This window comes from Hyperolius riggenbachi, chromosome 1, assembly GCF_040937935.1.
Source record: "Hyperolius riggenbachi isolate aHypRig1 chromosome 1, aHypRig1.pri, whole genome shotgun sequence".
Taxonomy (NCBI): domain Eukaryota; kingdom Metazoa; phylum Chordata; class Amphibia; order Anura; family Hyperoliidae; genus Hyperolius; species Hyperolius riggenbachi.
In genome coordinates, this window is record NC_090646.1 from 168,436,839 (window position 1) to 168,463,555 (window position 26,717).

Here is a 26,717-nt window from a genome sequence, read left to right on the forward strand (position 1 = left end):
ATCCAAGCCATATTTACTTATGTTCTGAGTTTTGTAATGTTTGCTTTTCAGCAACACTACAGCACTATGTACTCGGGTATCAGTGTTTACACACAGAGCAATTTAACTCCAAACTCTAGAATTTACAAAAATACCATGACGTGTTTACCGAGTGTAAACCCCAGAAACAGAAACTCTTCAAAATAAAGACTAAAAAATGAAATAAACACGATATTCAGTTAGACAGCATTGCATATTTATGCCAGGACTCTCCTGCAGGTGCCCCTGCTTAAACCAGAGACCTAATAATAAAAAAAGTTGTATACATACCTGGAGCATCTTCCAGCCCCATGCGCATGGATCACTCCCAGGCCGCCGTCCTCTGCTGCCTGCAGCTCCGGTATGAGGTCCCGTTAGTTCTGTCAGTGGCGGCCGTCTGTGCAAGAGAAGTGCAGCACCGGAGGGATACGTAGAGAGCATACTTCCTCTTGCACAGACTGGCCGCGACAGACAGAACTAACGGGACCTCATACCGGAGCTGCAGGCAGCGGAGGATGGCGGCGTGGGAGCGATCCATGCGCCTGAGGCTGGAGGAAGCACCAAGTATGTGTAAAACGTTTTTTTTATTAGGTCTCTGGTACACTTTCAAACGGCGCAGGAGATTTGGGCGCAGCCAGCACCACCATAGGCTGTAATAGGAGTTACAGCTATAGTGGCGCACAGTGAGTAGCTTCGATGCCGTCAGAAGACGGAGCTTAAGTTACATTAAAAACACTGTCGACCTGGAGGGGAAATAGTAATTAACACCAATGCAACTTGTGCAGGAGCAGGGTAAGCCCTATATCGGGTTTATCCTGCACCCAAGTCTCCTGGCGGCATATTCATAGGTATGCGCCCCTGCCCTTCACCAACCTGCTTACATGTCTTCCGCTCCTGGTCCCTCCCTGGTTGGGCCACTCTGCCATGACAACCTAACTTATGTCTTATAAAGGACAAAAAGTAGGGATAATAAAAATTGCACCCTGCAGAAAGAAAACACAGAGACAACAGGAGCCCAAATGGTGCAGTATGTCACAGTACCAGAAGTATGGGAAATATGTGGATGAATTATACTCACAAAGGTGGGTTGCAGAAGGGCAACCGACCTCCAGAAGCAGGTGGAGATGTATAACCCTGACTCCACTCGGGTGACCAGACGGAGCTGGTGATGGTCGCACTCTTGATGAAAAGCAAACCTCAAATTACCTAAACTGGTCAAAGAGGGATGATCCCCCTCCGAAAGGAGTGTGAAGACACAGGATAAAGGGGAAAGAGGCGCCCAGAGAAGATAAAATGCGTTAAAAACAAATAAAATGAAAAAAGTGAGGTGGCTAACCTCAATGAAGACAAATTTACGTATTAATAGAATTGTACTGCACTGGCAACGCATTTTGTGAGTGCATACCCACTTCCTCAGGCCAAATAGCAGTGCCTAACAGTACTTGTAGCCACAAATAATGCACCTCTTTAGGAGGAAGTGAAGAATCTAAAGATTTCTAGATTGTTTCAGTAAACGATCATGACACACATACTAACTGACACCAACCAACTAAGCTACACATTTTCAAATTAGATTGCGCCAAACAATCATTCATGATTGTTTTGGGTGCCTTTTCAAAGTGTGTGCAGTTGTCCCTGACTGCTCGTTATTGATTGGGCATGCAGGAAAACCATACGTAATCTTGAATATTAATTATTTCATGCTGCAAGCACTGAGAGCTTACACCACAAGTGTGAAACTCAAGACCCGCGGGCCGAATGCCGCCCTCCTTGCCATTTTATGTGGCCCTCAAGAGTTTCAAATGTGCATCATTGTAAGAAGTAAAAGAACAAAATTACACTACCTTCCTTCCCATCCCGAGGATAACAGTGTTTCTAACTGAAAATTGTCAGATTGAGCATAGGTGCGGCAACAATCCATAGGATCCATCCTGGTACACTACCCTCGACCCCCCGCACCCCTATGTAACTGGTAAAACACACACACACACACCTTTCCCCTAGCACCATCTCCCCACATAGTAGTGCAGCAGAACAGTGAATCATGTACCTGCTCCAGCACTGGGATACATCTCTTCTGTTCTTCCTGGCAGCTGCACGCTCTATGCTTCCATACCTCCAGCTCCTGATCACATGACATGCATTCCAGAGCCAGAAATATGAAGGATAGAACATTTATCTGTCAGGAGGATTAGCAGGCACCCTGAAGCAGCCCTGGAGCAGGTAAATACTAAACTGCACTACTCTGCAGAAGGGGGAAGAGAGGAGACTGTTCAATACATGTTAAATCTTAATAAACAATTTGGCTCAGACTATGTTTTAGATCTTGGCCCCTTATGTGATTGAGTTTGGCATCCCTGGCTTACACCCACACTCACATCTCCCCCTTTTTACTGAGAAGAAATGCTGACAAGTAAATGAGCAGTATCTGTACAGGAAAGACTACCCAGAATGATCATTTCCATTATTGTGTGTTCAGCTCTATGTCATGGACAGATAAGCACATACATTACAATAACTAGCCTCATCTATGAGGCGACAATAGTTAGAACTTCCGGCTAATGCTGGGCATACACGGTGCAATTCTGCGCCGGAATCGAGCTGCTGGCTCGATGCCGGCCCGTCCCCACTCGTCCGCGCGGGCACGTGGATCGATTCCCGCTCGTCCCCGCGGGGATCGAGCGCTGTATCGATCCGGCGCGGTGATCGGACACGTCGGATATTATCAATCGAGCCATCAGCGGCTCGATTGATAATAAATAAACGAGCCGTGTATGCCCAGCATAAGACAATCTTATCTTCTGGGAACAGTTAGGGTCATTTGCTGTGGTTGAGATTACTCAACTGCTATACAATAATGTAATGATAAAATCATTTTGGGGCAGATGTGGAAAAGAACTTATGTCTCTGAGTGGTCTAAAGCCACGTTCACAGAAGGACGTTGCGTTGTGTACCCTGCATAACAGGAGGGCAATGGAACAAAAAGACACACACCTTATGCCCGCATGGCATCGCATACAATGCATGCTGTCAAGGAAAAGTATGCTTTGCTGTTCCTGTTTAACACGCGCATTTAGCGGTAACATATGCATGCAGTGCATTACCATAACGCAACCTGTTTTAACACAACGCACCCCTGCTGCACTGTGAACTCTGCATAGGTAATGCATTTCAGTGGATTAAGCGGAGTTACAAAGCAGCCGTTGTCGCTGCACTGCAACACACTACTGTGAACATGGCCTTAGGCTAGGTTCAAACTGGGCATTGTTTAATACCCATGATGCAATGAGAGCATAACGCAACATGCACTGACACGTTGCATTATAAATGGACATTGTTCTGCCCACTACAACCCTGTGCAATGCAAAGTGTTTGAACAGTTCACACCTCATCATTTGTCATGCTATGCAACTGATTCCATAGTTACAATGCTGTTTAGTTGCCTTATGTGTACATTGTAATGCAACGCACTGCAACCAACCCAGTGTTAGCCTTACTTTTCATAGCATGAAGGTTGCTATGGGCAGTGGGTTTACATCCAGCAACATGCATAAGCCCTGATTCAATTTAATTTTCTCTGAGGGGATGATTTTTAATTTCCTATACATTACAACTTTTCAGCAGCTGATAACTAAAAAAGAAATAATAGCAAACCTATTTTTGGTATTTTCGTACTTGTAGGTGGCTTGAAAACTATTAACAAATTGTGAGAAAACGCGGAAAAGCCGCCGCGTGTACTAGCAGCAAGGCGGCTGATTCCGCGTCCAACGCGGCGGTCTGCACGCGGAAGCGTGCATCTAGTGACATGGCAGAATGCGGAAAATCCGTCGCATGTATTGATAGCGAGGCGGCTGGTTCCGCGTCCAGCGCGGCGGTTTGCACGCAGCAGCGTGCAGCTGGGGTGGCTGAGCCTGTTAGTTCACATAGGTTTAGGAATACACGCGCGCGCGCGCTGAAAGGCAGAACTTTTATGATGGCCAAGGGGGGATCAGCTGACCAGGCTGGTCAGCTGACCTCAGAGCTGGTAACCATTGGTTGATCACTTTAGGGCGGCGCCAGAGAGCACTGCTCTATATATGGTTACTGCTGGCCACTCTCAAATTGTCTGCCGTTGCGATCACTACGTGGAAGCACTCAGACCTTAGTCAGATCCAACATTGTGTTTGAACCAGGAGGACCTGGGAATTTACACTGAGCCAGATTACTTGTGTTATCATTCTGTTATACTTCAGACTAGTTCCTGGGTGTAGAGACCACGGACCTCACACCCAAGACTAGGCATTGTTTGATATTTGTTATGACCTGTTGCTTTCCTGACTATCCCTCTGCTTTCTGATTCGGTACCACGCATATCTGATATACCGTTGCCAAACCCTGCCTGCCCTGGATACCGAATCAGCCTTCTGTCTTTTTGTACTTTGTCTGTCCGTGTGTTGCTGACCTGGCTTTCCCGACCTCGAGAGCTATCTCTCTCCACTACAGAGATAGTCTCCAGATCAGTCAGTGACATCCACCTCTAGGTGTCACTCACTCTCTGGTCCTTCCTACCTTCAGCCTGACTTCACCCCTTGGAGAGTCTCAGGCTGCTGAAAGGTTTCTGTACTGCCTAGGGCCACCTGCTCATCAGGTGGGTTACTCAAAGTCATACTGTTACACCAAACACTCACTATATACTTATTTAGAGGTGTCCAGAGGTTAGCACTATATCTGTATTATTGGTGATTCTGCAGATCATCCATAATCAGGTATAGATCTGTATTCTTGGTGATACTGAAGATCACCAATAATCAGATCCTCTCCGATCGTTACAGAACGGCAGACCAAACCCAAATGGACGCACTTTACAGCCGTCTTGATGCACTCACCACCTTGGTGGAAACTTTCATCCGAGTGCTAGACAGTCATCAGACTCAGATCAACGCATTATCTGGGTCTGTACAAGCCTTTCAGACGGCTGTGAACATAGTGCGATCTCCTCCTAGCACAGACATACGTATGCCTGTACCTGAAAGGTTTTCTGGTCACAGATCTGACTTCCAGAATTTTAGAAATAGAGTGTTGTCATACTTTGAGTTGAGACCTAATTCATGGCACAGAGAATTACGTTTATTAAGACTCTGTTTTCAGGGGATTCCCAGACCTGGGCATATAAACTTCAGCCAGGGAATGAGGCTTTAGCCTCGGTTGAGGAATTTTCTAAAGCTATGGCTATAATTTATGATGATCCGGACATTGCCTCTACCGCTGAGCGGAAGCTCAAGACGTTACGGCGGGGCAAGGGTCCGGTGGAAAATTATGCAGCTGAGTGCAGGAAATAGGCAGTTTCAGCTAGATGGGACTTATTCGCACCTCTGGACTGTTTTTTGTCAGGGTTGTCAGACGCGGTCTCTGATCTAATATTGGGTCACCCCGAACCAAAGTCTATTGATGAGGCCATTTCATTAGCAGTCAGGATTGATCGTCGCCTACGTTATCAAAGACAGACTCGGAGTAGGAACGATGTGAGATATGTTTCCTATGCCGCGCCTCAACCCGATTCATCTCCACCCGATTCATCTCCACCAGAACCAATGCAGATTGGGCGGTCGAAATTGTCCCGGGTGGAGCGGAGGCGCAGAGAAACAGAGCAGCTCTGTCTATACTGTGCAGAGGTGGGTCATATAGTGCAGAGTTGTCCCAAACAGTCTTTGACTCTAGACGATAAACGTTTGCTCCTCCCTTGTACTATATCTTGGAAGGATAAGACAGAGACCACTGAGGCCTTCGTTGACTCTGGCTCAGCAGCCAACTTTATGGATTACGAATTTGCTAAGAAATTGGGAATTCCAATTTACCCATTGAAGCAACAGATTCTGGTCACTGCAGTGGATAACTCCCCCCTGCAAAGTAACCACCCTCTGTCTCAAACCCCTGAGTTAAGGGTTATGGTAGGGGTGTTACATAGAGAGAATTTACAGTTTCTAGTGTTGCGAATGATAACCTCCACGATCATTCTTGGTATGCCATGGTTACAACTTCACTCGCCTCAGATCAATTGGGCTACAGGTCAGCTAACGAGCTGGTCTACCCATTGTTATCATCATTGTCTAGAGAAGGTAACCTTGGGTGAAACCAAGATTCACATGGAGGGATTGCCAGATCAGTATTCAGAATTTGCGGACGTGATTTGTCCTAAGTCAGCCGATAAACTTCCTCCACACCGTCCTTTTGATTGCCCCATTGATCTCAGGTCTGGTTGTATGCCCCCTAGAGGTCATCTCTATAATCTATCTGGGCCAGAGAAATCAGCCATGCAAGAAAGAATACATCCGAGAAAATTTAGCTAAGGGTTTTATTCGTCCCTCTCGGTCTCCAGCAGGGGCCGGGTTCTTTTTTGTTGAAAAGAAGGATGGAGGCCTCCGTCCATGCATTGATTATCGGGGCTTAAATAAAATTACAGTAAAGAATCGTTATCCCTTGCCCTTGATAGACGATTTGTTTACCCAGGTCACCAGTGCTAAGATTTTCACTAAGCTGGATTTAAGGGGTGCATACAATCTTGTGCGTATCAGGGACGGTGATGAATGGAAGACGGCCTTTAACACGCCCGATGGGCATTACGAGTACCTAGTGATGCCCTTCGGGTTGTGTAACGCCCCAGCTGTCTTCCAAGAGTTGATTAATGAGGTGTTCAGAGAGGTATTGGGCAAATTCGTCTTGGTGTATTTAGACGACACGGACATACTAATTTTCTCGTCCAACTTCTCAGAACACAGAAAGCATGTTAAGTTTGTGTTGCGAAAGTTAAGACAAAATATGCTGTATGCTAAATTGGAGAAGTGCATTTTCGAAGTGACCTCTGTCGCCTTTCTGGGGTACATAATTTCGACCTCTGGCCTCTCTATGGACCCTGGAAAAGTTTCAGCTGTCTTGGAGTGGCCCCAACCTGTAGGGCTGAAAGCTCTCCAGAGATTCCTGGGGTTCGCCAACTACTATAGGAGGTTCATAAAGGGGTACTCTACAGTGATTTCACCTCTCACTAAAAAAGGGGCAGACACTCACCACTGGTCCCCTGAGGCCCATGCTGCTTTCTCCACCCTGAAGAAACTGTTCTGTTCTGCACTCATACTGAGACATGTTGACATCTCCTTTCCCTTTATCGTGGAGGTAGATGCCTCAGAGGTAGGGGTAGGGGCTGTGCTGTCTCAGCGTTCCGGTTTGCAGGGAAAGCTGCATCCTTGTGCCTATTTCTCCTGTAGGTTTTCACCCGCAGAGAAAAACTACGATATAGGCAATAGGGAACTTCTAGCCATCAAATTGGCCTTTGAGGAATGGCGACATTGGCTAGAAGGGGCAGAACATACCATTACGGTCTACACTGACCACAAGAATTTGGAGTACATTGAAGGCGCTAAGAGACTTAGCCCCCGGCAGGCCCGGTGGTCATTATTTTTCTCAAGATTCAGATTTGTAATCACGTATACCCCTGGTAGTAAGAACATCAAGGCTGATGCCTTATCCAGATGTTTTGAGCCCGAGACAGCACAGCCCTCAGACCCAGAAACCATTGTTCCTCAAAAAATGGTTCTGGCAGCCACTGAGACCTGGAAAGACTGGACAGTCACGTTGGGTCCGTTCCAACAAGATGTACCAGAGGGGAAGCCTGAGGGGGTCATGTTTGTACCATTGCCTTTCCGCTTACAAATATTGCAGCTGTTCCATTCCCACAAGAATGCTGGGCATCCTGGGGCCACCAGAACTCAAGATCTCATTGCTAGATGTGCTTGGTGGCCGTCATTGGCAACTGACTGCAAGGAGTATGTGAGGGAATGTGCAGTGTGTGCTAGGAGCAAACCCTCCCGTCAGGCACCTGTTGGAACATTGCAGCCTCTGCCAGTCCCGAGTGAACCATGGACCCATTTGTCCATGGATTTTGTGGGTGAACTCCCCAGGTCTGAGGGCATGACGGTCATTTGGGTGGTAGTCGATAGATTCAGTAAGATGGCCCATTTTCTCCCCCTGAAAGGACTCCCCTCGGCCCAGGAATTGGCCGATCTCTTCATCCAGCATATTTTCCGGCTGCATGGCATTCCAGAAAATATAGTGTCAGATCGGGGAGTCCAATTTGTTTCTAAGTTTTGGAGGGCATTCTGCCATTAGTTAGACATGGAGCTTTCTTTCTCATCAGGCTACCACCCACAGACCAATGGCCAGACCGAAAGAACGAATCAGTCTCTGGAACAATTTCTGAGGTGTTATGTTGCTGATGCACAAACCGACTGGGTCAAATTTTTGCCGTTTGCAGAATTTGCACACAACAATCTGAAGAGTTCCTCCTCAGGATTTTCCCCATTTCAGGTGGTGACGGGAAGGTTACCTAAGTTCACCCCTTTGCCAGTGGCTTCTACTCCGTTTACAGCACTGGAGAACTGGCAGAAGTCTCTGAAACAGATTTGGGGAATGGTTGAAAGAAATCTGGGGAGGGCTTTTCAGAACCAGAAAAAACAGGCTGACAAGAGACGTTCCATAGAATGGGAATTTCTTCCAGGAGATCTGGTCTGGGTGTCCACATGACATTTGGCTCTAAAACAACTGTCTCCCAAGTTAGGCCCTAGATTTGTGGGTCCTTTTCCAGTGACCAGGAAAATCAATAATGTCACTTATGCCATTGATCTCCCTACCAGCATGCGAGGTGTGAGATCATTTCATGTGTCCCTGCTCAAGCCAGCAGTGCACGTGGATTCCGCTCCCCCCCCCCCCCCCTGTGTTGATTGATGACCAACCTGAGTATGAAATTGAGAAGATCCTGGACTCACGACTTGTGCAGAACTCTGTGCAGTATTTGGTTCACTGGAAGGGGTATGGCATAGAGGAAAGAACTTGGGTGCCAGACTGTCGTATGCACGCAGAGGATTTAGAAAGGGAATTCCATAACTTGCATCCTGGGAAACCGGGTAGGAGATGTCCGGAGTCCACTCCTCGGGGGGGGGGGGGGTACTGTGAGAAAACGCGGAAAAGCCGCCGCATGTACTGGCAGCAAGGCGGCTGATTCCGCATCCAACGCGGCGGTCTGCACGCGGAAGCGAGCATCTAGTGACATGGCAGAACGTGGAAAAGCCGTCGCATGTATTGATAGCTAGGCGGCTGGTTCCGCGTCCAGCGCGGCGGTTTGCACGCAGCAGCGTGCAGCTGGGGTGGCTGAGCCTGTTAGTTCACATAGGTTTAAGAATACACGCGCGCGCACTGAAAGGCAGTACTTTTATGATGGCCAAGGGGGGGGGATCAGCTGACCAGGCTGGTCAGCTGACCTCAGAGCTGGTAACCATTGGTTGATCACTTTAGGGCAGTGCCAGAATGCACTACTCTATATATGGTTACTGCTGGCCACTCTCAAATTGTCTGCCGTTGCGATCACTACGTGGAAGCACTCAGACCTTAGTCAGATCCTACAGTGTGTTTGAACCAGGAGGACTTGGGAATTCACACTGAGCCAGATTACTTGTGTTATCATTCTGTTATACTTCAGACTAGTTCCAGGGTGTAGAGACCACGGACCTCACACCCAAGACTAGGCATTGTTTGATATTTGTTATGACCTGTTGCTTTCCTGACTATCCCTTTGCTTTCTGATTCGGTACCACGCATATCTGATATACCATTGCCAAACCCTGCCTGCCCTGGATACCGAATCAGCCTTCTGTCTTTTTGTACTTTGTCTGTCCGTGTGTTGCCGACCTGGCTTGCCCGACCTTGAGAGCTATCTCTCCCTACTAAAGAGATAGTCTCCAGATCAGTCAGTGACATCCACCTCCAGGTGTCACTCACTCTCTTGTCCTTCCTACCTTCAGCCTGACTCCACCCCTTGGAGAGTCTCAGGCTGCTGGAAGGTTTCTGTACTGCCTAGGGCCACCTGCTCATCAGATGGGATACTCAAAGTCATACTGTTACACCAAACACTCACTATATACTTATTTAGAGGTGTCCAGAGCAGGGCTGGGCCAAGGCAGAGGCGAGAGAGGCTCCAGCCTCAGGGCGCAGTGTAGGAGGGGGCGCTCAACTCACTCAGCTATCATTCCCCTTTTGTGTTTGAAGCAAAGCAGAGAGAAATAAGAAAAGGGACTACATAGCAGTGACTGCAAGCCAGATAACTAGAGGTTAAGGTGTTGAAGGGTGGGGGCGGGGGTGTTTGGGGGCCATGGGGAGCCTCTTAGTCTAATAGCAATCAGTGTGTGATGGCTGGCGTGGCAGGGATGGAGGGGCGCACTTTAATGTCTCAGCCTTGGGTGCTGGAAGACCTTGTCCCGGCTCTGGTCCAGAAGTTAGCACTATATCTGTATTATTGGTGATTCTGCAGATCATCCATAATCAGGTATAGATCTGTATTCTTGGTGATACTGCAGATCACCAATAATCAGATCCTCTCTGCGAGCTGACACTGATCGTTACACAAATGAATAATTAAGGAGAAAAGTCAATTAAATAGGGGCCACAGTGTGAACGTGCCTAAATACCATATGGCTAAGTTCACACTATCATTAGTTGTCAGGGAGGGGGGGTTATTCGTTGTCTGGGGAAGGGGTTATTAGTTGTCCGGGGAAGGGGTTATTAGTTGTCCGGGGGAGGGGTTATTAGTTGTCCGGGGGAGGGGTTATTAGTTGTTTTTTGGGGGGGTTATTAGTTGTCCGGGGGAGGGGTTATTAGTTGTAGGGGGGTTTATTAATTTTCTGGGGGGCTATTAGTTGCCCACCGGGGGAGGGTTCTGTGTGAGAGTAGGGAGAGGTTAGGTCATAGTGAAATATCAGCAAATATTACCAATATTTCACATTTCAATTAAGTAGAATGACTGCTATAATATGCGCACTTAACTGTTTTTTTTTCTGGTTTATGCCGCCCCCAAATTAGCGCACAGCGTTTTGTAATGTATGCGGCCAGCTTTACATACTCCATATTATTGTGATATAGCTCTTCTCTCAACGCTGCTTCACTTTGTCCTATTTTTGAATCCTGTAGGCACCGTATGCTGCGGTCAATGTATTCCTGTATTTTTAAACTAGACAGCTCTATGTAATATAGTAGCTGAGCAAGTCACCAGCTTTATTCAAGAGATTATAGCTAGCTCCAAAATGCGTAGTAGCAGCATAGCAAGTATTACACCGTAGTTATCCCTTATTTTGGAATTATTATTCTAAAGCACTTCTGCTGCTCTGAGATCAGTTTATTAGTATGCATACCACCTTCCATTTCATATTAGTTAACTACGGTCTATAGCTTATGCTTATGATTCAGCTACACACATACACACTGTACACACTGTACACACATACACACACACACACACACACCTGATACAGTAATTCCTGCCAATCAGAAATTAAGTCATGTATACAAATACATGTTAATGAGTCTATAAATGTCAGGGTGCAATAGAGAACACAAAGGCCATTTTGCAAATTATGTTTAACATACCAAGAAAGGTTTAAATGTTTCAATCTGAATGGGTATAGAGATGTGTAAATAACAGATCATTACTCTAGCCTAGTGGGCCATCAATGTGCAATATTTGGTTATATATCCCTGTTTAATTCATCAAACGCCATATAGATGTCACTGTGCAGACTGTATTAAGCAGTGATTCATAGGGGCCAATAAAGAACATGTCACGTGTGCACGACAGGCCTCACCACCAAATCTTTCAACATTTACACCATAAACCCTTGTAAATGCCAAAATGCTTTATGAGGAAGGTATGCCAATAAGAATTTCCCCCAGCAGAGGTTCACCTTACATACCCAATGTGGAAAAGGCATTGTGAGAAATCTAAAAATTCCACATAGCCTGGTTGTGTGTTGGATAGAAACACGGATACAGCACAATACTCAAATCAGACTTGTGTTCCATGCATTATATGCAATATGATGAAAGCTATGGTTTATCCCTCTTATTTTTCACATTTCCACACTCTATCCTATCTGTACGCACCTACCTCTGATTGTACTTTGAACACATAAAAAAAGAATACATATTTACATTTTTAGAAAATGTATGCAAATAGCCTTTTAGAAAGACAGGTAGATAGATTGATTGATAGATAGGATTGACAAACATTTAAAGCCAGCAGCAGGACCATGTAATCTGGAAAAACTGTTAGGACGTCCTCATGCAGTTACTTTATTAAGAACATGATATAATCTCTGTCATAAGGATTATATATATATATATATATATATATATATATATATATATATATATATATATATATATATATATATATATATATATATATATATATATCAATATATCAGTGCTATATATGCCCACATACAGATGTATACATAAATGTGGCTGCATATGTTGTCAGTGTGACTAGTGTATGGATAAATGTGGCTGCATATGTTGTCAGTGTGACTAGTGTATGGATAAATGTGGCTGCATATGTTGTCAGTGTGACTAGTGTAGGGATAAATGTGGCTGCATATGTTGTCAGTGTGACTAGTGTAGGGATAAATGTGGCTGCATATGTTGTCAGTGTGACTAGTGTAGGGATAAATGTGGCTGCATATGTTGTCAGTGTGGCTAGTGTATGGATAAATGTGGCTGCATATGTTGTCAGTGTGGCTGGTGTAGGGATAAATGTGGCTGCATATGTTGTCAGTGTGACTAGTGTAGGGATAAATGTGGCTGCATATGTTGTCAGTGTGACTAGTGTAGGGATAAATGTGGCTGCATATGTTGTCAGTGTGGCTAGTGTATGGATAAATGTGGCTGCATATGTTGTCAGTGTGGCTAGTGTATGGATAAATGTGGCTGCATATGCTGTCAGTGTGACTAGTGTATGGATAAATGTGGCTGCATATGTTGTCAGTGTGACTAGTGTACGGTTCAATGTGGCTGCATATGTTGTCAGTGTTGTTACTGTATGGATAAATGTGGCTGCATATGTTGTCAGTGTGACTAGTGTATGGATAAATGTGGCTGCATATGTTGTCAGTGTGACTAGTGTATGGATAAATGTGGCTGCATATGTTGTCAGTGTGACTAGTGTATGGATAAATGTGGCTGCATATGTTGTCAGTGTGGCTAGTGTAGGGATAAATGTGGCTGCATATGTTGTCAGTGTGACTAGTGTATGGATAAATGTGGCTGCATATGTTGTCAGTGTGACTAGTGTATGGATAAATGTGGCTGCATATGTTGTCAGTGTGACTAGTGTATGGATAAATGTGGCTGCATATGTTGTCAGTGTGACTAGTGTATGGATAAATGTGGCTGCATATGTTGTCAGTGTGGCTAGTGTATGGATAAATGTGGCTGCATATGTTGTCAGTGTGACTAGTGTATGGATAAATGTGGCTGCATATGTTGTCAGTGTTGTTACTGTATGGATAAATGTGGCTGCATATGTTGTCAGTGTGACTAGTGTATGGATAAATGTGGCTGCATATGTTGTCAGTGTGACTAGTGTATGGATAAATGTGGCTGCATATGTTGTCAGTGTGACTAGTGTATGGATAAATGTGGCTGCATATGTTGTCAGTGTGACTAGTGTAGGGATAAATGTGGCTGCATATGTTGTCAGTGTGACTAGTGTAGGGATAAATGTGGCTGCATATGTTGTCAGTGTGACTAGTGTAGGGATAAATGTGGCTGCATATGTTGTCAGTGTGGCTAGTGTATGGATAAATGTGGCTGCATATGTTGTCAGTGTGGCTGGTGTAGGGATAAATGTGGCTGCATATGTTGTCAGTGTGACTAGTGTAGGGATAAATGTGGCTGCATATGTTGTCAGTGTGACTAGTGTAGGGATAAATGTGGCTGCATATGTTGTCAGTGTGGCTAGTGTATGGATAAATGTGGCTGCATATGTTGTCAGTGTGGCTAGTGTATGGATAAATGTGGCTGCATATGCTGTCAGTGTGACTAGTGTATGGATAAATGTGGCTGCATATGTTGTCAGTGTGACTAGTGTACGGTTCAATGTGGCTGCATATGTTGTCAGTGTTGTTACTGTATGGATAAATGTGGCTGCATATGTTGTCAGTGTGACTAGTGTATGGATAAATGTGGCTGCATATGTTGTCAGTGTGACTAGTGTATGGATAAATGTGGCTGCATATGTTGTCAGTGTGACTAGTGTATGGATAAATGTGGCTGCATATGTTGTCAGTGTGGCTAGTGTAGGGATAAATGTGGCTGCATATGTTGTCAGTGTGACTAGTGTATGGATAAATGTGGCTGCATATGTTGTCAGTGTGACTAGTGTATGGATAAATGTGGCTGCATATGTTGTCAGTGTGACTAGTGTATGGATAAATGTGGCTGCATATGTTGTCAGTGTGACTAGTGTATGGATAAATGTGGCTGCATATGTTGTCAGTGTGGCTAGTGTATGGATAAATGTGGCTGCATATGTTGTCAGTGTGACTAGTGTATGGATAAATGTGGCTGCATATGTTGTCAGTGTGACTAGTGTATGGATAAATGTGGCTGCATATGTTGTCAGTGTTGTTACTGTATGGATAAATGTGGCTGCATATGTTGTCAGTGTGACTAGTGTATGGATAAATGTGGCTGCATATGTTGTCAGTGTGACTAGTGTATGGATAAATGTGGCTGCATATGTTGTCAGTGTGACTAGTGTATGGATAAATGTGGCTGCATATGTTGTCAATGTGGCTGGTGTAGGGATAAATGTGGCTGCATATGTTGTCAGTGTGACTAGTGTATGGATAAATGTGGCTGCATATGTTGTCAGTGTGACTAGTGTACGGTTCAATGGGGCTGCATATGTTGTCAGTGTTGTTACTGTATGGATAAATGTGGCTGCATATGTTGTCAGTGTGACTAGTGTATGGATAAATGTGGCTGCATATGTTGTCAGTGTGACTAGTGTATGGATAAATGTGGCTGCATATGTTGTCAGTGTGACTAGTGTATGGATAAATGTGGCTGCATATGTTGTCAGTGTGGCTAGTGTAGGGATAAATGTGGCTGCATATGTTGTCAGTGTGACTAGTGTATGGATAAATGTGGCTGCATATGTTGTCAGTGTGACTAGTGTATGGATAAATGTGGCTGCATATGTTGTCAGTGTGACTAGTGTATGGATAAATGTGGCTGCATATGTTGTCAGTGTGACTAGTGTATGGATAAATGTGGCTGCATATGTTGTCAGTGTGGCTAGTGTATGGATAAATGTGGCTGCATATGTTGTCAGTGTGACTAGTGTATGGATAAATGTGGCTGCATATGTTGTCAGTGTTGTTACTGTATGGATAAATGTGGCTGCATATGTTGTCAGTGTGACTAGTGTATGGATAAATGTGGCTGCATATGTTGTCAGTGTGACTAGTGTATGGATAAATGTGGCTGCATATGTTGTCAGTGTGACTAGTGTATGGATAAATGTGGCTGCATATGTTGTCAATGTGGCTGGTGTAGGGATAAATGTGGCTGCATATGTTGTCAGTGTGACTAGTGTATGGATAAATGTGGCTGCATATGTTGTCAGTGTGACTAGTGTATGGATAAATGTGGCTGCATATGTTGTCAGTGTGACTAGTGTATGGATAAAATAAATGTGGCTGCATATGTTGTCAGTGTGACTAGTGTAGGGATAAATGTGGCTGCATATGTTGTCAGTGTGACTAGTGTAGGGATAAATGTAGCTGCATATGTTGTCAGTGTGACTAGTAGTGTATGGCTATCTACATGTGATGGTGGTTGCCTACATATTCTGTCAGTCTGGCTAGTTATGATGGCTGCATACATATGATATGTTGTCAGTGTGGCCAGTGTATGGATACATGTGCATGTGATGATGGCAGCATATGCTGTCAGTGTATAGATAACTGCATGTGATGATGGCTGCATATATAATAAGCTGTCAGTGTGTCTAGTGTATGGATAACTGTATGTGATGATGGCTGCATGCATATGCTGTCAGTGTGGCCAGCCAGTGTATAGATAACTGCATGTGATGATGGCCGCATATAGTATAAGCGGTCAGTGACTGTCACCGCGGTCACTCATCGCTGGGCACTCACCAGGCTCATGCTCGCCGGGCTTGTCGGAGATCTCAATGACCAGCAGCTCCCGGCCCTCGTAGCTGCGCCCCACCGTGTAGATCCGGCTGATGGACGGGCACTGCAGCCACACGGCCACCAGCGCTTCCCGCAGCTCGGGGTAGCGGTGATACTCGAAGGAAATGCCGCCCGGCTCCCGGCTGAGCCGCCGCCTCCTCCCCCCAGCCTCAGAGGAGGAAGCAGTGGCCAGCAGAAGCAGCAGCCCGCAGGCAGCCAGGCACACAGAGCCCCGCAGCATCTTCCTATAGAGCACCTGTGTGACAGCGGAGACTGGACGACGCTTATCCCTGCTGCTGAATGTATTATCTGGAGATCACAGAGCGTCTAGCATCACCTGACCTCCTCCCCACACTGTGCTCTACTAATCAGCCAGCCTCTAGCATGGGATGTGCTAATGCCTGCTGCTATATCCGTCCTATGTCTCCCCTCTATCTCCCTTCTTTCCCCTTTGTCTCCTTATCTGTGTTCTCTCTGTCACCGGCTGCTGATGGGTTTTGCAGCCTTTGACAATTTCCCCCCTCCTCCTCCTCCTCCTCTTGTACGAGGCTCCCTCTCCCCACCTCCTCCTCCTCTCACCTTCCTATCCTGCAGGGATACACTAGAGGCAGATGGCAGGGAGGTAAATATGTCACTCTGAGAGATCAGCTGAGGAATAGAACTGGGGCATCTTGTGATGATGTTATTTGCTAGATATCACTGTCCATTTTAGCAATACACTGTGCTGCCCTTTTTCACAGAGCAATAGGTGAAGAGAACATGTGCTTTAATCTGTACACACTGTATTTTTGTGGTTTTAGTTTCCATTGTAGTCCCTTCTGTTGTAATGTCACCATGTGTCTTTGTGCCATCATCACCACTATTAGGAAAATAGGACAAGAGTTACAAAATAACACATTTAGGCTTTGTTCACATCTAAAATCGAAATCACTGACCCCCCGGCGCTCCACTGCGCACTACCATTTTGTACAAATCGCTTTGTAAGCGCTTTTTCAGAGCGATTCCATATTTTCACTTCCTGATATCAGTCTGGAAGTGAACTCTTTCCTTTCACCCAGAAATGAATAAATACAATGTATTTATTCATAACAGCGCGATTGCAATCGATGGATAAAGCAAGGTGAGAGAGTTCTGCGTTTTTCCTGTACCATCTACACTGTAGTAAAATTGCCCCAAAAATGGTACATGCAGCGCTTTGCTGAGCGGAAAAAGCGGACGAAACGTGCCGATATGAACTGCCCCATAAGGAATCATTGCACAAGCGCTTTTATGGCGTTTTTAAAAATCGCCGGCACTCAAAAAAACTGCAAAACACCCTAGGTGTGAACAAGCCCTTATTCAAGATATTTCACCTTGAGACTGATGCACTTGGTGCTGCATAGTTGTAGCTTTTCTAGACCGTTAAGACGGATCAGGTTATCTGGGCGCTGCAATCGGCAGGCGTCTAATAGCCGGTCATTTGAGCTCCCGATGCGGCTAGTAGCCAATAGGCTACTACGTAGTAATTAATGGATTAGTATTTAATGAATGAACTATCGTTCATTTGGATTAGGTGGGGGGGGGGGCTAAGGTTAGGCACCTACAAGGAGGGTTTAGGCATTAGGTGGGGGGTTTAGGGTTAGGCACATACACCGCATGGTTAAGGTTAGTATAGGTGCCCTGTACTGCTTAGTAAAATATCGGTAAATTAAATTACAGATATTTTACTGTTTTGCAGTTTCACCCAACACCCAATTGATGCAGCAGCAGCCCAACATGTACACTCAAATAAAAGTCCTTTGGTTGGGCCTCAAACTAGCTCTCAGCAGCATGTTTACCATCAGAAATGTCCTTAAGAATGTTTCCCTTTCAGGTGCCAGGTCAGGTGAGTAGGGGGGATGGTGGGCCAATTGAAATTGAAGAGTGTTCATTTTGGCAGCGACAGCATTGGTCATGTGTGCAGGGGCATTGTCCTGCAAAAAAAAAAAAAAAAAAAAAAGATCCCTTTGGACAATTTTCCACGGCATAGGACCGTAATTGCCTCCTTCAGCAGGTCCAGGAGGTTAATGTAATACTGTCAGGTGATACTAGATCCCTGACGTATGTAGTCCACCAACAGAATACCATCTTTTTCTCAGATCCAGTGCTGGATTTTGCAACAATGGGGCCCCAGGGCAAAATAAACCCGGGGCCCCCCAACAGATGCCCCGGAACAAAAATCGGCATTAAAGGACCTTTTTTGCAGCTGGTATAGTCAGGGTGTGAAGCCCCAATCGGTCGGAGCTCCACATTCTGGCTATCCCAGCCTGCATGGGGGACAAGGGGTTGAAAAGTTTAAGGAGCGGGGACCCCATATAATTAAAAAATAAAAATTCCCACACTCTAAACATGAAAAAAAAAAAATTGTGAAAATTGGAAAAAATGCCAGGGATCTTCATACAGCCATATTGCGGATGTATAGCGATCCCTGGCCAAAGCGCTGCGGCTGCAGAGGGGTTTCCAGGAGGTCCATACGTACTGCGCATAATGCGAGGCTCAGAAGCACGCTGCCCCTCTGTGCTGCGTGTGCGCTCCATTACACCGAGCGTCATGTGACGCTCGGTGTAATGGAGCGCACACGCAGCACAGAGGGGACAGCGTGCTTCTGAGCCTCGCATTATGCGCCGGCCAGAAGTGAAGGGGGAAGGACATACTGTGCGCACAGGGTGCAGTATGTCCGGGGCAAAGTTCAAGCAAGTCGCACAACACCGGGAGGGATAGAGTGAGAACGGCACAAGACGGAGGGGGGCTAGAGGGAGAGGAGGTATGTGCTGCTTACTACCAACACAGTGATGCAATAAATTTTACCACAACCCTTCGGTTGTGGTATCCTTTAAGGTGAATGCTATTAACCGTTAAAGTCGGCGGGTTTTTAAATGTGTATTTTTTTTCCTTTGAAACTTTAAAATCAATTTTCTCAAAAACTATAAGGTCTTTTTAAAAAAAAAATGTTTTCCTCTTGTAGCCACTGGGGGCCCCTACAGGCTCTGGGGCCCTGGGGCAATTGGCTCCTTTGCCTCTATGGTAGCGCCGGCCCTGCTCAGATCCATTACTTTTTGGGCTGTTTTCTAGGTGTGGAACTTGTTTGGCCATTGGGATCCACTGTGGTGACATTCCTTTGACTCTTTCTTGGTTTCAGGATCATAGATGTGGCGCCAGGTTTCATCGTCAGTCACTAACCGAGCCAAAAAGTCCTGTGTAGCTTCAAAATGGGCCAAATTGGGTTTTTAATGCTTCAACTTGTTCCTTCTTCTGATCACTGTTCAAACAGTTTGGAACTCGATTTGTTAAAAGCTAGCGCATGTCTAAGATAGTGGTGATAACAAATCCAAGGCTCCCGTGATATGTCTATTATCTGGGTTATCTTTTTTGCAGATATAGTAGCAGTAAAAAGTATGTGAACCCTTTGGAATTATATGGATTTCTACACAAATTGGTCATAAAATGTGATTTGATCTTCATCTAAATCACAACACTAGACAATCACTGTCTGTTTAAACTAATACCACACAAATAATTAAATGTTGTGTGATTTCTGTGTGATTGCTTTTGCTGGAGTTTTTTTTTTTTTTTTTGCTGCTGACCTCGTATCTTTTTTTTTGGAGTCATGGCTTCGTCCTCCCGGAGGCGTCTATGTGACCAGGAGCTGATGGACGTCTTTGAGGATAGCGGCAGTGATGTCGAGTCTGTGGCGGAGGAATCTACCGACAGTGACGTTCAGGGCCGGCCCTAGACTTTTTGCCGCCTGAGGCAAATTTAGGAGAGAGCTGCTGCTGCTGCCACCGCTCCCCCCCCCCCCCCGTCCGTCCGTGGGTGCGGGCAGGTCGGGGGTATTGGGCCTAGCATCGTGCGCTCCACTGACGTCACTTCCTACATCGCCGTCCACTTACAATACAGTGGGCGGCGATGCAGGAAGTGACGTCAGTGGAGCGCTCGCTGGAACGCGGAAAAGGTGAGTCCTCCCCGCCCGTGCCTCTTACGATCTGGCAGCGGCTTCCTAATTACAGGCTGGAGGGGAGCGCAGATCGGGGGACCCAGGCGAGGGAGGGGGGGGTCCGAAACCCCTCCCCACCGCTAGGTCCAATACCCCCGACCTGCCCGCTACCCCTCCGGCTCGGCAGCCGGCCCCTCGGGCGAGTGCCACCCTTAGAAGTTTGCCGCCTGAGGCAAATGTTTCATCCCGCCTCATGAGCGGGCCGGCCCTGGTGACATTCATGGGGACCTGTCATCAGAGACCGACGCCACAAGTGACACCGGCATCGAGGAGCCAGTCGTTGTGCGCACATGGTGTGAGCTGGAAAGCCTGGACCAAGCTCCGCCACCCAGGTTCCCTTTCACTGGGGTACCTGGGCAGAAGTGCAACTGCGACCACAACCCACTGGCATACCTGGAGCTCTTCCTGACCGAGGATGTCATCCAGAGGATTGTAGAGGAGACCAACCGCTACGCAGCGCAGCAGCAGGGTGCTCCTCTCAGCAGGTTGTCCAGGACCAGGAGGTGGGAACCTGTCACCAGGGATGACATCTGCTTGTTCCTGGGCGTCATCTTCCTCCAGGGACTGGTCGGTAAGCCGCTGCAGAAGTGGTACTGGTCCACCAACCGGACGATTGCCACTCCGTTCTTCGGTTGTGTGATGCCGGAGTACCGCTTCAGCCTCATCATGAAGTTCTTGCACTTCGCCAACAACGAGGACTTCAATGAGGCCACCCATCCTGCACCCAAGCTGAAGAAGATCTGGGACATCTACCAGATGATGGTAGGCAATTTCCGGGATGCCTACACACCAGATTGAAACGTCACCGTCAATGAAAGTCTCATGGCCTACAAGGGGAGACTCAGCTGGGTGCAGTTCATCGCATCTAAAAGGGCCCGCTTTGGGATCAAATCCTTTATGCTTTGTGAGGCCAAGTCCGGGTACATCTGGAACTCTATCGTGTACACAGGCAAAGGCATGAAGTTTGGTCCACAGTTCAGTGAGTATGGGTTGGCTACCTCATCTGTGCTCACTCTCATCGAGCCGTCGCTGGATCAGGGGTACTGTCTTACGACGGACAACTTTTATACCTCCCCTGAACTTTGTGACTACCTGATCCAGCACAAGACGGATTCCTACGGCACGATTAGAACCAACCGGCGCCAACTTCCACCGGCCTTTTCTGCCAGGCGTTTGAAAAAGGGAGAAATCGTTGCCTGGCAGAAGGAGAAAATGATGGCCCTGCGGTGGAAGGAAAAGCGGGACGTGTGCATCCTCAGCACCGTGCACAATGCTGCTACCGTGCACACCACCACCAGAGGTAACAAGGAGGTGGACAAGCCTCAGGCTATAGTGGACTACAACCACACAATGTGGGTGTGGACAGGGCTGATGCTGCCATGACCTTCTACCCGACTGTCCGCAAGCAGCAAAAAAAAATACTACAAAAAAATTTTCAGGCACCTCCTGGAACAGTGCATGTGGAATGCCTATGTGCTGTTCAAACTGAACAGTGAAAAGGCCATTACGCACCACGACTTTATTTGGCAATTGTGCGAAAAAATTTACCTAAAACACCCCCCACCGGAGTCCAGTAGAGTGGGGCGCAGAGCCTCATACGTGGTAAACCCGGAGAGACTGACTGGACGCCACTTTCCAGAGTTCTTGCCCCCGACCGCACAAAAGAATCAACCTACAAAAAGGTGTGCGGTCTGCTGTGCTAAAAAAGGCCCTGATGGCAAAAAAGTGCGCAAGGAGACACGCACTTATTGCCCGGAATGTGACGTTGCACTTTGTGCAGTACCTTGTTTCGAGGTATACCACACGAAGGAGGTATTTTAAGGTATATCATTTGTTTTTCTGCCTCCATTTATTTCTGCCTTTATTTTGCATTTATTTATTTGTATGACTTATTATTTATTACTGCATTGATTAAAAATGCAAGCTATTTCTGTTTGTCATTAACCTCCCTGGCGGTAAGCCCGTGCTGAGCACGGGCTATGCCGCCAGAAGGCACCGCTCAGGCCCCGCTGGGCCGATTTGCATAATTTTTTTTTGCTACACGCAGCTAGCGCTTTGCTAGCTGTGTGTGCAATGTGATCGCCGCCGCCAACCGCCAATCCCCCCCCCAGACCCCGTGCGCTGCCTGGCCAATCAGTGCCAGGCAGCCCTGTGGGGTGGATCGGAGTCCCCTTTGACGTAACAACTTCGATGATGTCGGTGACGTCATCCGGCCCTTCGCCATGGCGACGGGGGAAGCCTTTGAACGGGATCTCTTTAAATACTTGGGATGTCTGATCTGAAAGTGGCAAGTCTGCTATTATAGTAGTACTAGCTGGCCCGCGGCGTAGCATACGCCGCATAAGGGGGTAGAGGGCAGGAAGGGGGTATTGGGCACAGCGGTGGGGAGGGGGGTTGAACCCCCCCTCAACTGGGTCCCTCATGTGTGCTCTACCTCCAGCTTAAGCTCAGCAGGAACCCCCCCCTCACCTGGGTCCCCCATGTGCACTCCCCCTCCAGCTTAAGCTCAGCAGGACCCCCCCCCCTCACCTTGGTCCCCCATGTGCACCTCCCCTCCAGCTTAAGCTCAGCAGGAACCCCCCCCCCCCCCCCTCCTTAACCTTGGTCTCCCATGTGCACTCCCCCTCCTGATTAAGCACAGTAGCAGCCACCACTATTAGTAAGAGGCAGCGGGCGGGGATGACTGACCTCTTCAGTGTTCCATCGTGCGTTCCACTGTCGTCACTTCCTGCAATGCCGCACACTGTATTGGTGTAATTTTCCTTTTTAAAACAGAAGGAAATCTGCAATAGTTCAGTTATAAGTGAACATTTGTGGTTACCCCCAATGCACTGCTACTAAATATGCAAATTACCCCTTTTCCCCCTTGGTAAGCCAAGCAAACATCCAGAGCTGCTGGTGTATAGCAAGCATATAGCTTTAAATTTTACACAGTCATGTCAAATCCACATGTAGACAGCCTGTTTCAGACTTTTGGTCCTCTTCAGTACATGGCAGGAATTGATACAGCTGAGTGAGATAGGGCTTGGACCAGTACAACAGAGTAACCAAGCAGCTCAGGGTGACCCAAACCACTCGTAATGTATAGAGGGATAAAAGGGACCAAAAAGACCTCCTACTAAAAAAAGCAAAGCTTGGTGTAATTTTCCTTCCTAAAACAGAAAGAAATATGCAATTACTCAGCTATAAGTGAACATTGGTGATTACCCACAATGCACCGCTACTAAATATGCAAATTATTCCTTTTCACCCTTAGTAAGCCAAGCAAGCCTATAGCTTTAAGTTTTACACAGTCATATCAAACCCACATGTGACAGCCTATTTCAGACCTTTGGTTCTCATCACTACATAGGCTATCATTCATAAAGCATTTCCGCATGCGGAAATGCTTAAAACAGATGACTTTCCCGCACACGTAGCAAAATCTGCATTCATAAAGGCTCCTTCCGCATCAAAAGCTGACATTACCAAGCAGAGCGATAAATCACCGCCTTGTGCGGTGAATGTTGTAAAAAATTTAGCAAAATGTTAATTCATAAAGATCACCGCAAGCGGTGTGAGGTCGGGAAGCACTGCTCCCTCTGATGTGGCGATAACAATGTTAAGTGAATGGAGACACAGAGACCTCCCAGGCAGTTGCAGTAGAGTGGAACACGGAGAAATGTATCAACTCGGCAGCTTCCACATCTCCGCAAGCCTACCACCAGCCTATTTCGGGGAATCTCCACACTGCTACCACACCTGGATACTTTTTTATGAATCAGCAGCTAGAAGTCTAAAACACCATTAGCAGTGTTTTCCCACACTGATTCTCCATACCAACAGCACTTTCATGAATGACAGCCATAGCAGAGATTGATGTGGCTGTATGAGATAGGGCTTGGACCAGTACAACAGAGTAACCAAACAGCTCAGGGTGACCCAAACTTCTAAGAATGTATAGGAGGATAAAAGAGACCAAAAATCCCTCCTACTAAAAAAAGCAAAGCTTGCTTTAATTTTCCTTCTTAAAACAGAAGCAAATCTGCAATAATTCCGCTATAAGTGAACATTTTTGGTTACCCACAATGCACTGCTACTGAATATGCAAATTATCCCTCTTTGCCCTTGGTTTGATATGACACTACTCCTTCTTCTTGCTTGGACCAGCCCCTTCTTCTTGCTTGGACCGGCCCTGGGGGCAGGGCACTACTTCTTCTTCTTGTTTGAAGGTTGAGGCACTTACTCTATTATATATATAGAAGATAGATATATATCTCATCAGACTAAGCCAGGAGTGTTGAGGTACTGGAAGATTTTTACTTCTTCTGTTCAACGAAGAGCACTTTTTGGCAACAGTACTTTTGAGGATAACAGATATAACTTGGCTCATTGTTTAATCAGAGAAGGTTCATTATCCATCTGTTTCCATTCTTTTAATAACAAATCTTAATTTTCCTACACAAGAGGAAAGAAGGGAACTTGAAGACCAAGGTAAGTATAATATATTTTACATTTCTTGGGCTGCTCCTCAGATCTTCCACTTTAAAGCTTATTTTACAGCTTTTACTTGAGGCTCCACCAGGGATAATCCAACAAATTGGGGTCAATTCCTTAAAAGGCTGTGCGAAAAAAAATCTAGTCGTGGAAAATACCGCATTCTGTATTTTAGACTTTTGTGTGCTAATTCATAACAATTTTCACAAGTGCGATAGAAGTTCAGTGAATTACCGAAGTCCATTGACAAAACCTGTTCCTAATAGCAGATGAGAGTGGAGTGTCTCTGTGTTGTTATAAGCTGTTCTGTGCAGTAACGGCATTACAATAGTAAGAGGCATCCCAGATACCCTTTTAGATGTACATGTTTAGTTATACTGCCTCTGCTAGCTCTGAATCTGCCCTGAATATGTCTATTAGTCTTCCTTAACATTCTATTAATTGCCACAGCTTAAAACAACTTCAAGAAACTTTACACATGCCACACTTAGGTGATTTTCCCTACTAGCTCCTACGCATCTTCAAACAGGAACCCAAGAGGTTAAACAGCCAAAGGTATTTAGTGGAAAGCCTGTTTTGTTCCGATTGCTCTGCTGCTGCCTCGGGGGTTTAAAAGCTTGTCCCACCACCTGAGAAGGCTGGGGTCCTATCAGATTCCATTATTCAGGCTTGCAGGAGAACAGGGACTGTTTCTATTGGCTCCCTGTGTGACGTACCTTAGGAGCTGGAGACCGATGTGCCGAGGGCAGCAACTCTTGCAACTTACTAGCCTAGTACCCTGGATTGGGAACAGGGTTCCACAGCTAGTACGGGGCAGGAGCGCTAGCAGATCCAATGGTGTAACCAGGCAGGAACTGAAGCGCTCCCGCGTGCTGAGTCTGGAGGTGCAAGGACTCAGCTTCCAGGCGGGTTTCAAGACTTGATTCCAAGCAGGAGCAGATACTGAGGCGGATCCGTGAACAGGCAGAAGGTCGGCAACAAGACGGGTAATCAGACAGGCAGAGGTCGGCAACAGAGCGGGCAGTCGTACGTAGCAGGAGTCGGTAGCAAGTCGGGAAGTCAGCCAGGCCAGGGTCAGCAACATGAGATCAGGAACAGGCAGATACAAAGATCACGCACGGGAACGCACACCAAACTAGCTGCAATACTACAGCACTGAATGATGGCATTCTCCAGACTTAAATAGGCAGTTTGGCGGGAAAACGCGTACGTCTGCACGCAATGACGCATCAGGTGCACGCGATGACGCGACGGACGCACGCTATGATGCGTACGTCCGTACGCGATGACGCGGACAACCAGACGAAATCACGCCGAACAAACGCACGCATAAGCCCGTAAATGATGCATGAACAGGCGGCCCTTCGGGCGCGCATGCGCACAGTATCACACCAGCGTCGCCGAGTGCCGATGTCTCAACTGCCACACACGGAGCCCAGTGTGCACCCTGCCAGGACCCGTGAGGGACCCACCAGAATGCACCAGGACACCTGCAGCATCCGTAAGTGCCAGCCGCCTCGTCCAGACAGGTAAGTGACCGTGACAATACCCCCCCTCTAAGGGGCAGCCTCCGGATGCCCCCTTGGAGCTGGTTTACCAGGACATCTTTGATGAAATTCCTTAATCAGGCGATCAGCATGTAGGTTTGAGGCTGGCTCCCATGTGTTATTCTCTGGCCCATAGTCCTTCCACTTCACTAGGTATTGAATGCCTCTCCCTCTTCTTCTGCAGTCCATAATAGTTTCCACCTCAAACTCCTCTTCTCCATTAACTAAGATAGGTGGAGGAGGGGCCATGATTCGGCCAGGAAAAGGATCCTTGAGAACAATTTTCAATAGGGATACATGGAATACCGGGTGTACCTTCAAATGACTGGGTAATTCTAACTCATAGGCCACCTGGCCAATCTTCCTCTTGATGGGGAATGGACCGATGAATTTTGGTCCCAACTTCTTTGACGAGCAAGACAGTTTGAGATTAACTGATGATAACCAGACCAAGTCCCCTGGATCCATATCAGAGTCACCTCTCCTTTGATCGTCTGCCTTCTTCTTAAATGTTGCTTGGGCTAATGCCATAGATTTCTGTAAAACCGCATGATTCTGAAGTAATAATTTGATGAATTCTCCAGCAGCAGGAACAGGAGTCTCTGC

The 26,717-nt window shown here is 46.7% G+C and overlaps 1 protein-coding gene across 1 annotated transcript in view; it reads right to left on the reverse strand.

The window, feature by feature from the left end:
• The window catches only part of CPE (carboxypeptidase E), a 122,142-nt gene extending 105,553 nt beyond the window's left edge, over positions 1-16,589 (reverse strand). Inside the window, exon 1 of the mRNA XM_068278833.1 lies at positions 16,041-16,589. Coding sequence (XP_068134934.1) covers positions 16,041-16,317 — 277 coding nt within the window. The 5' untranslated portion in view covers positions 16,318-16,589. The remainder of the gene's footprint in view (positions 1-16,040) is intronic.
• Positions 16,590-26,717: the final 10,128 nt, after the last annotated feature.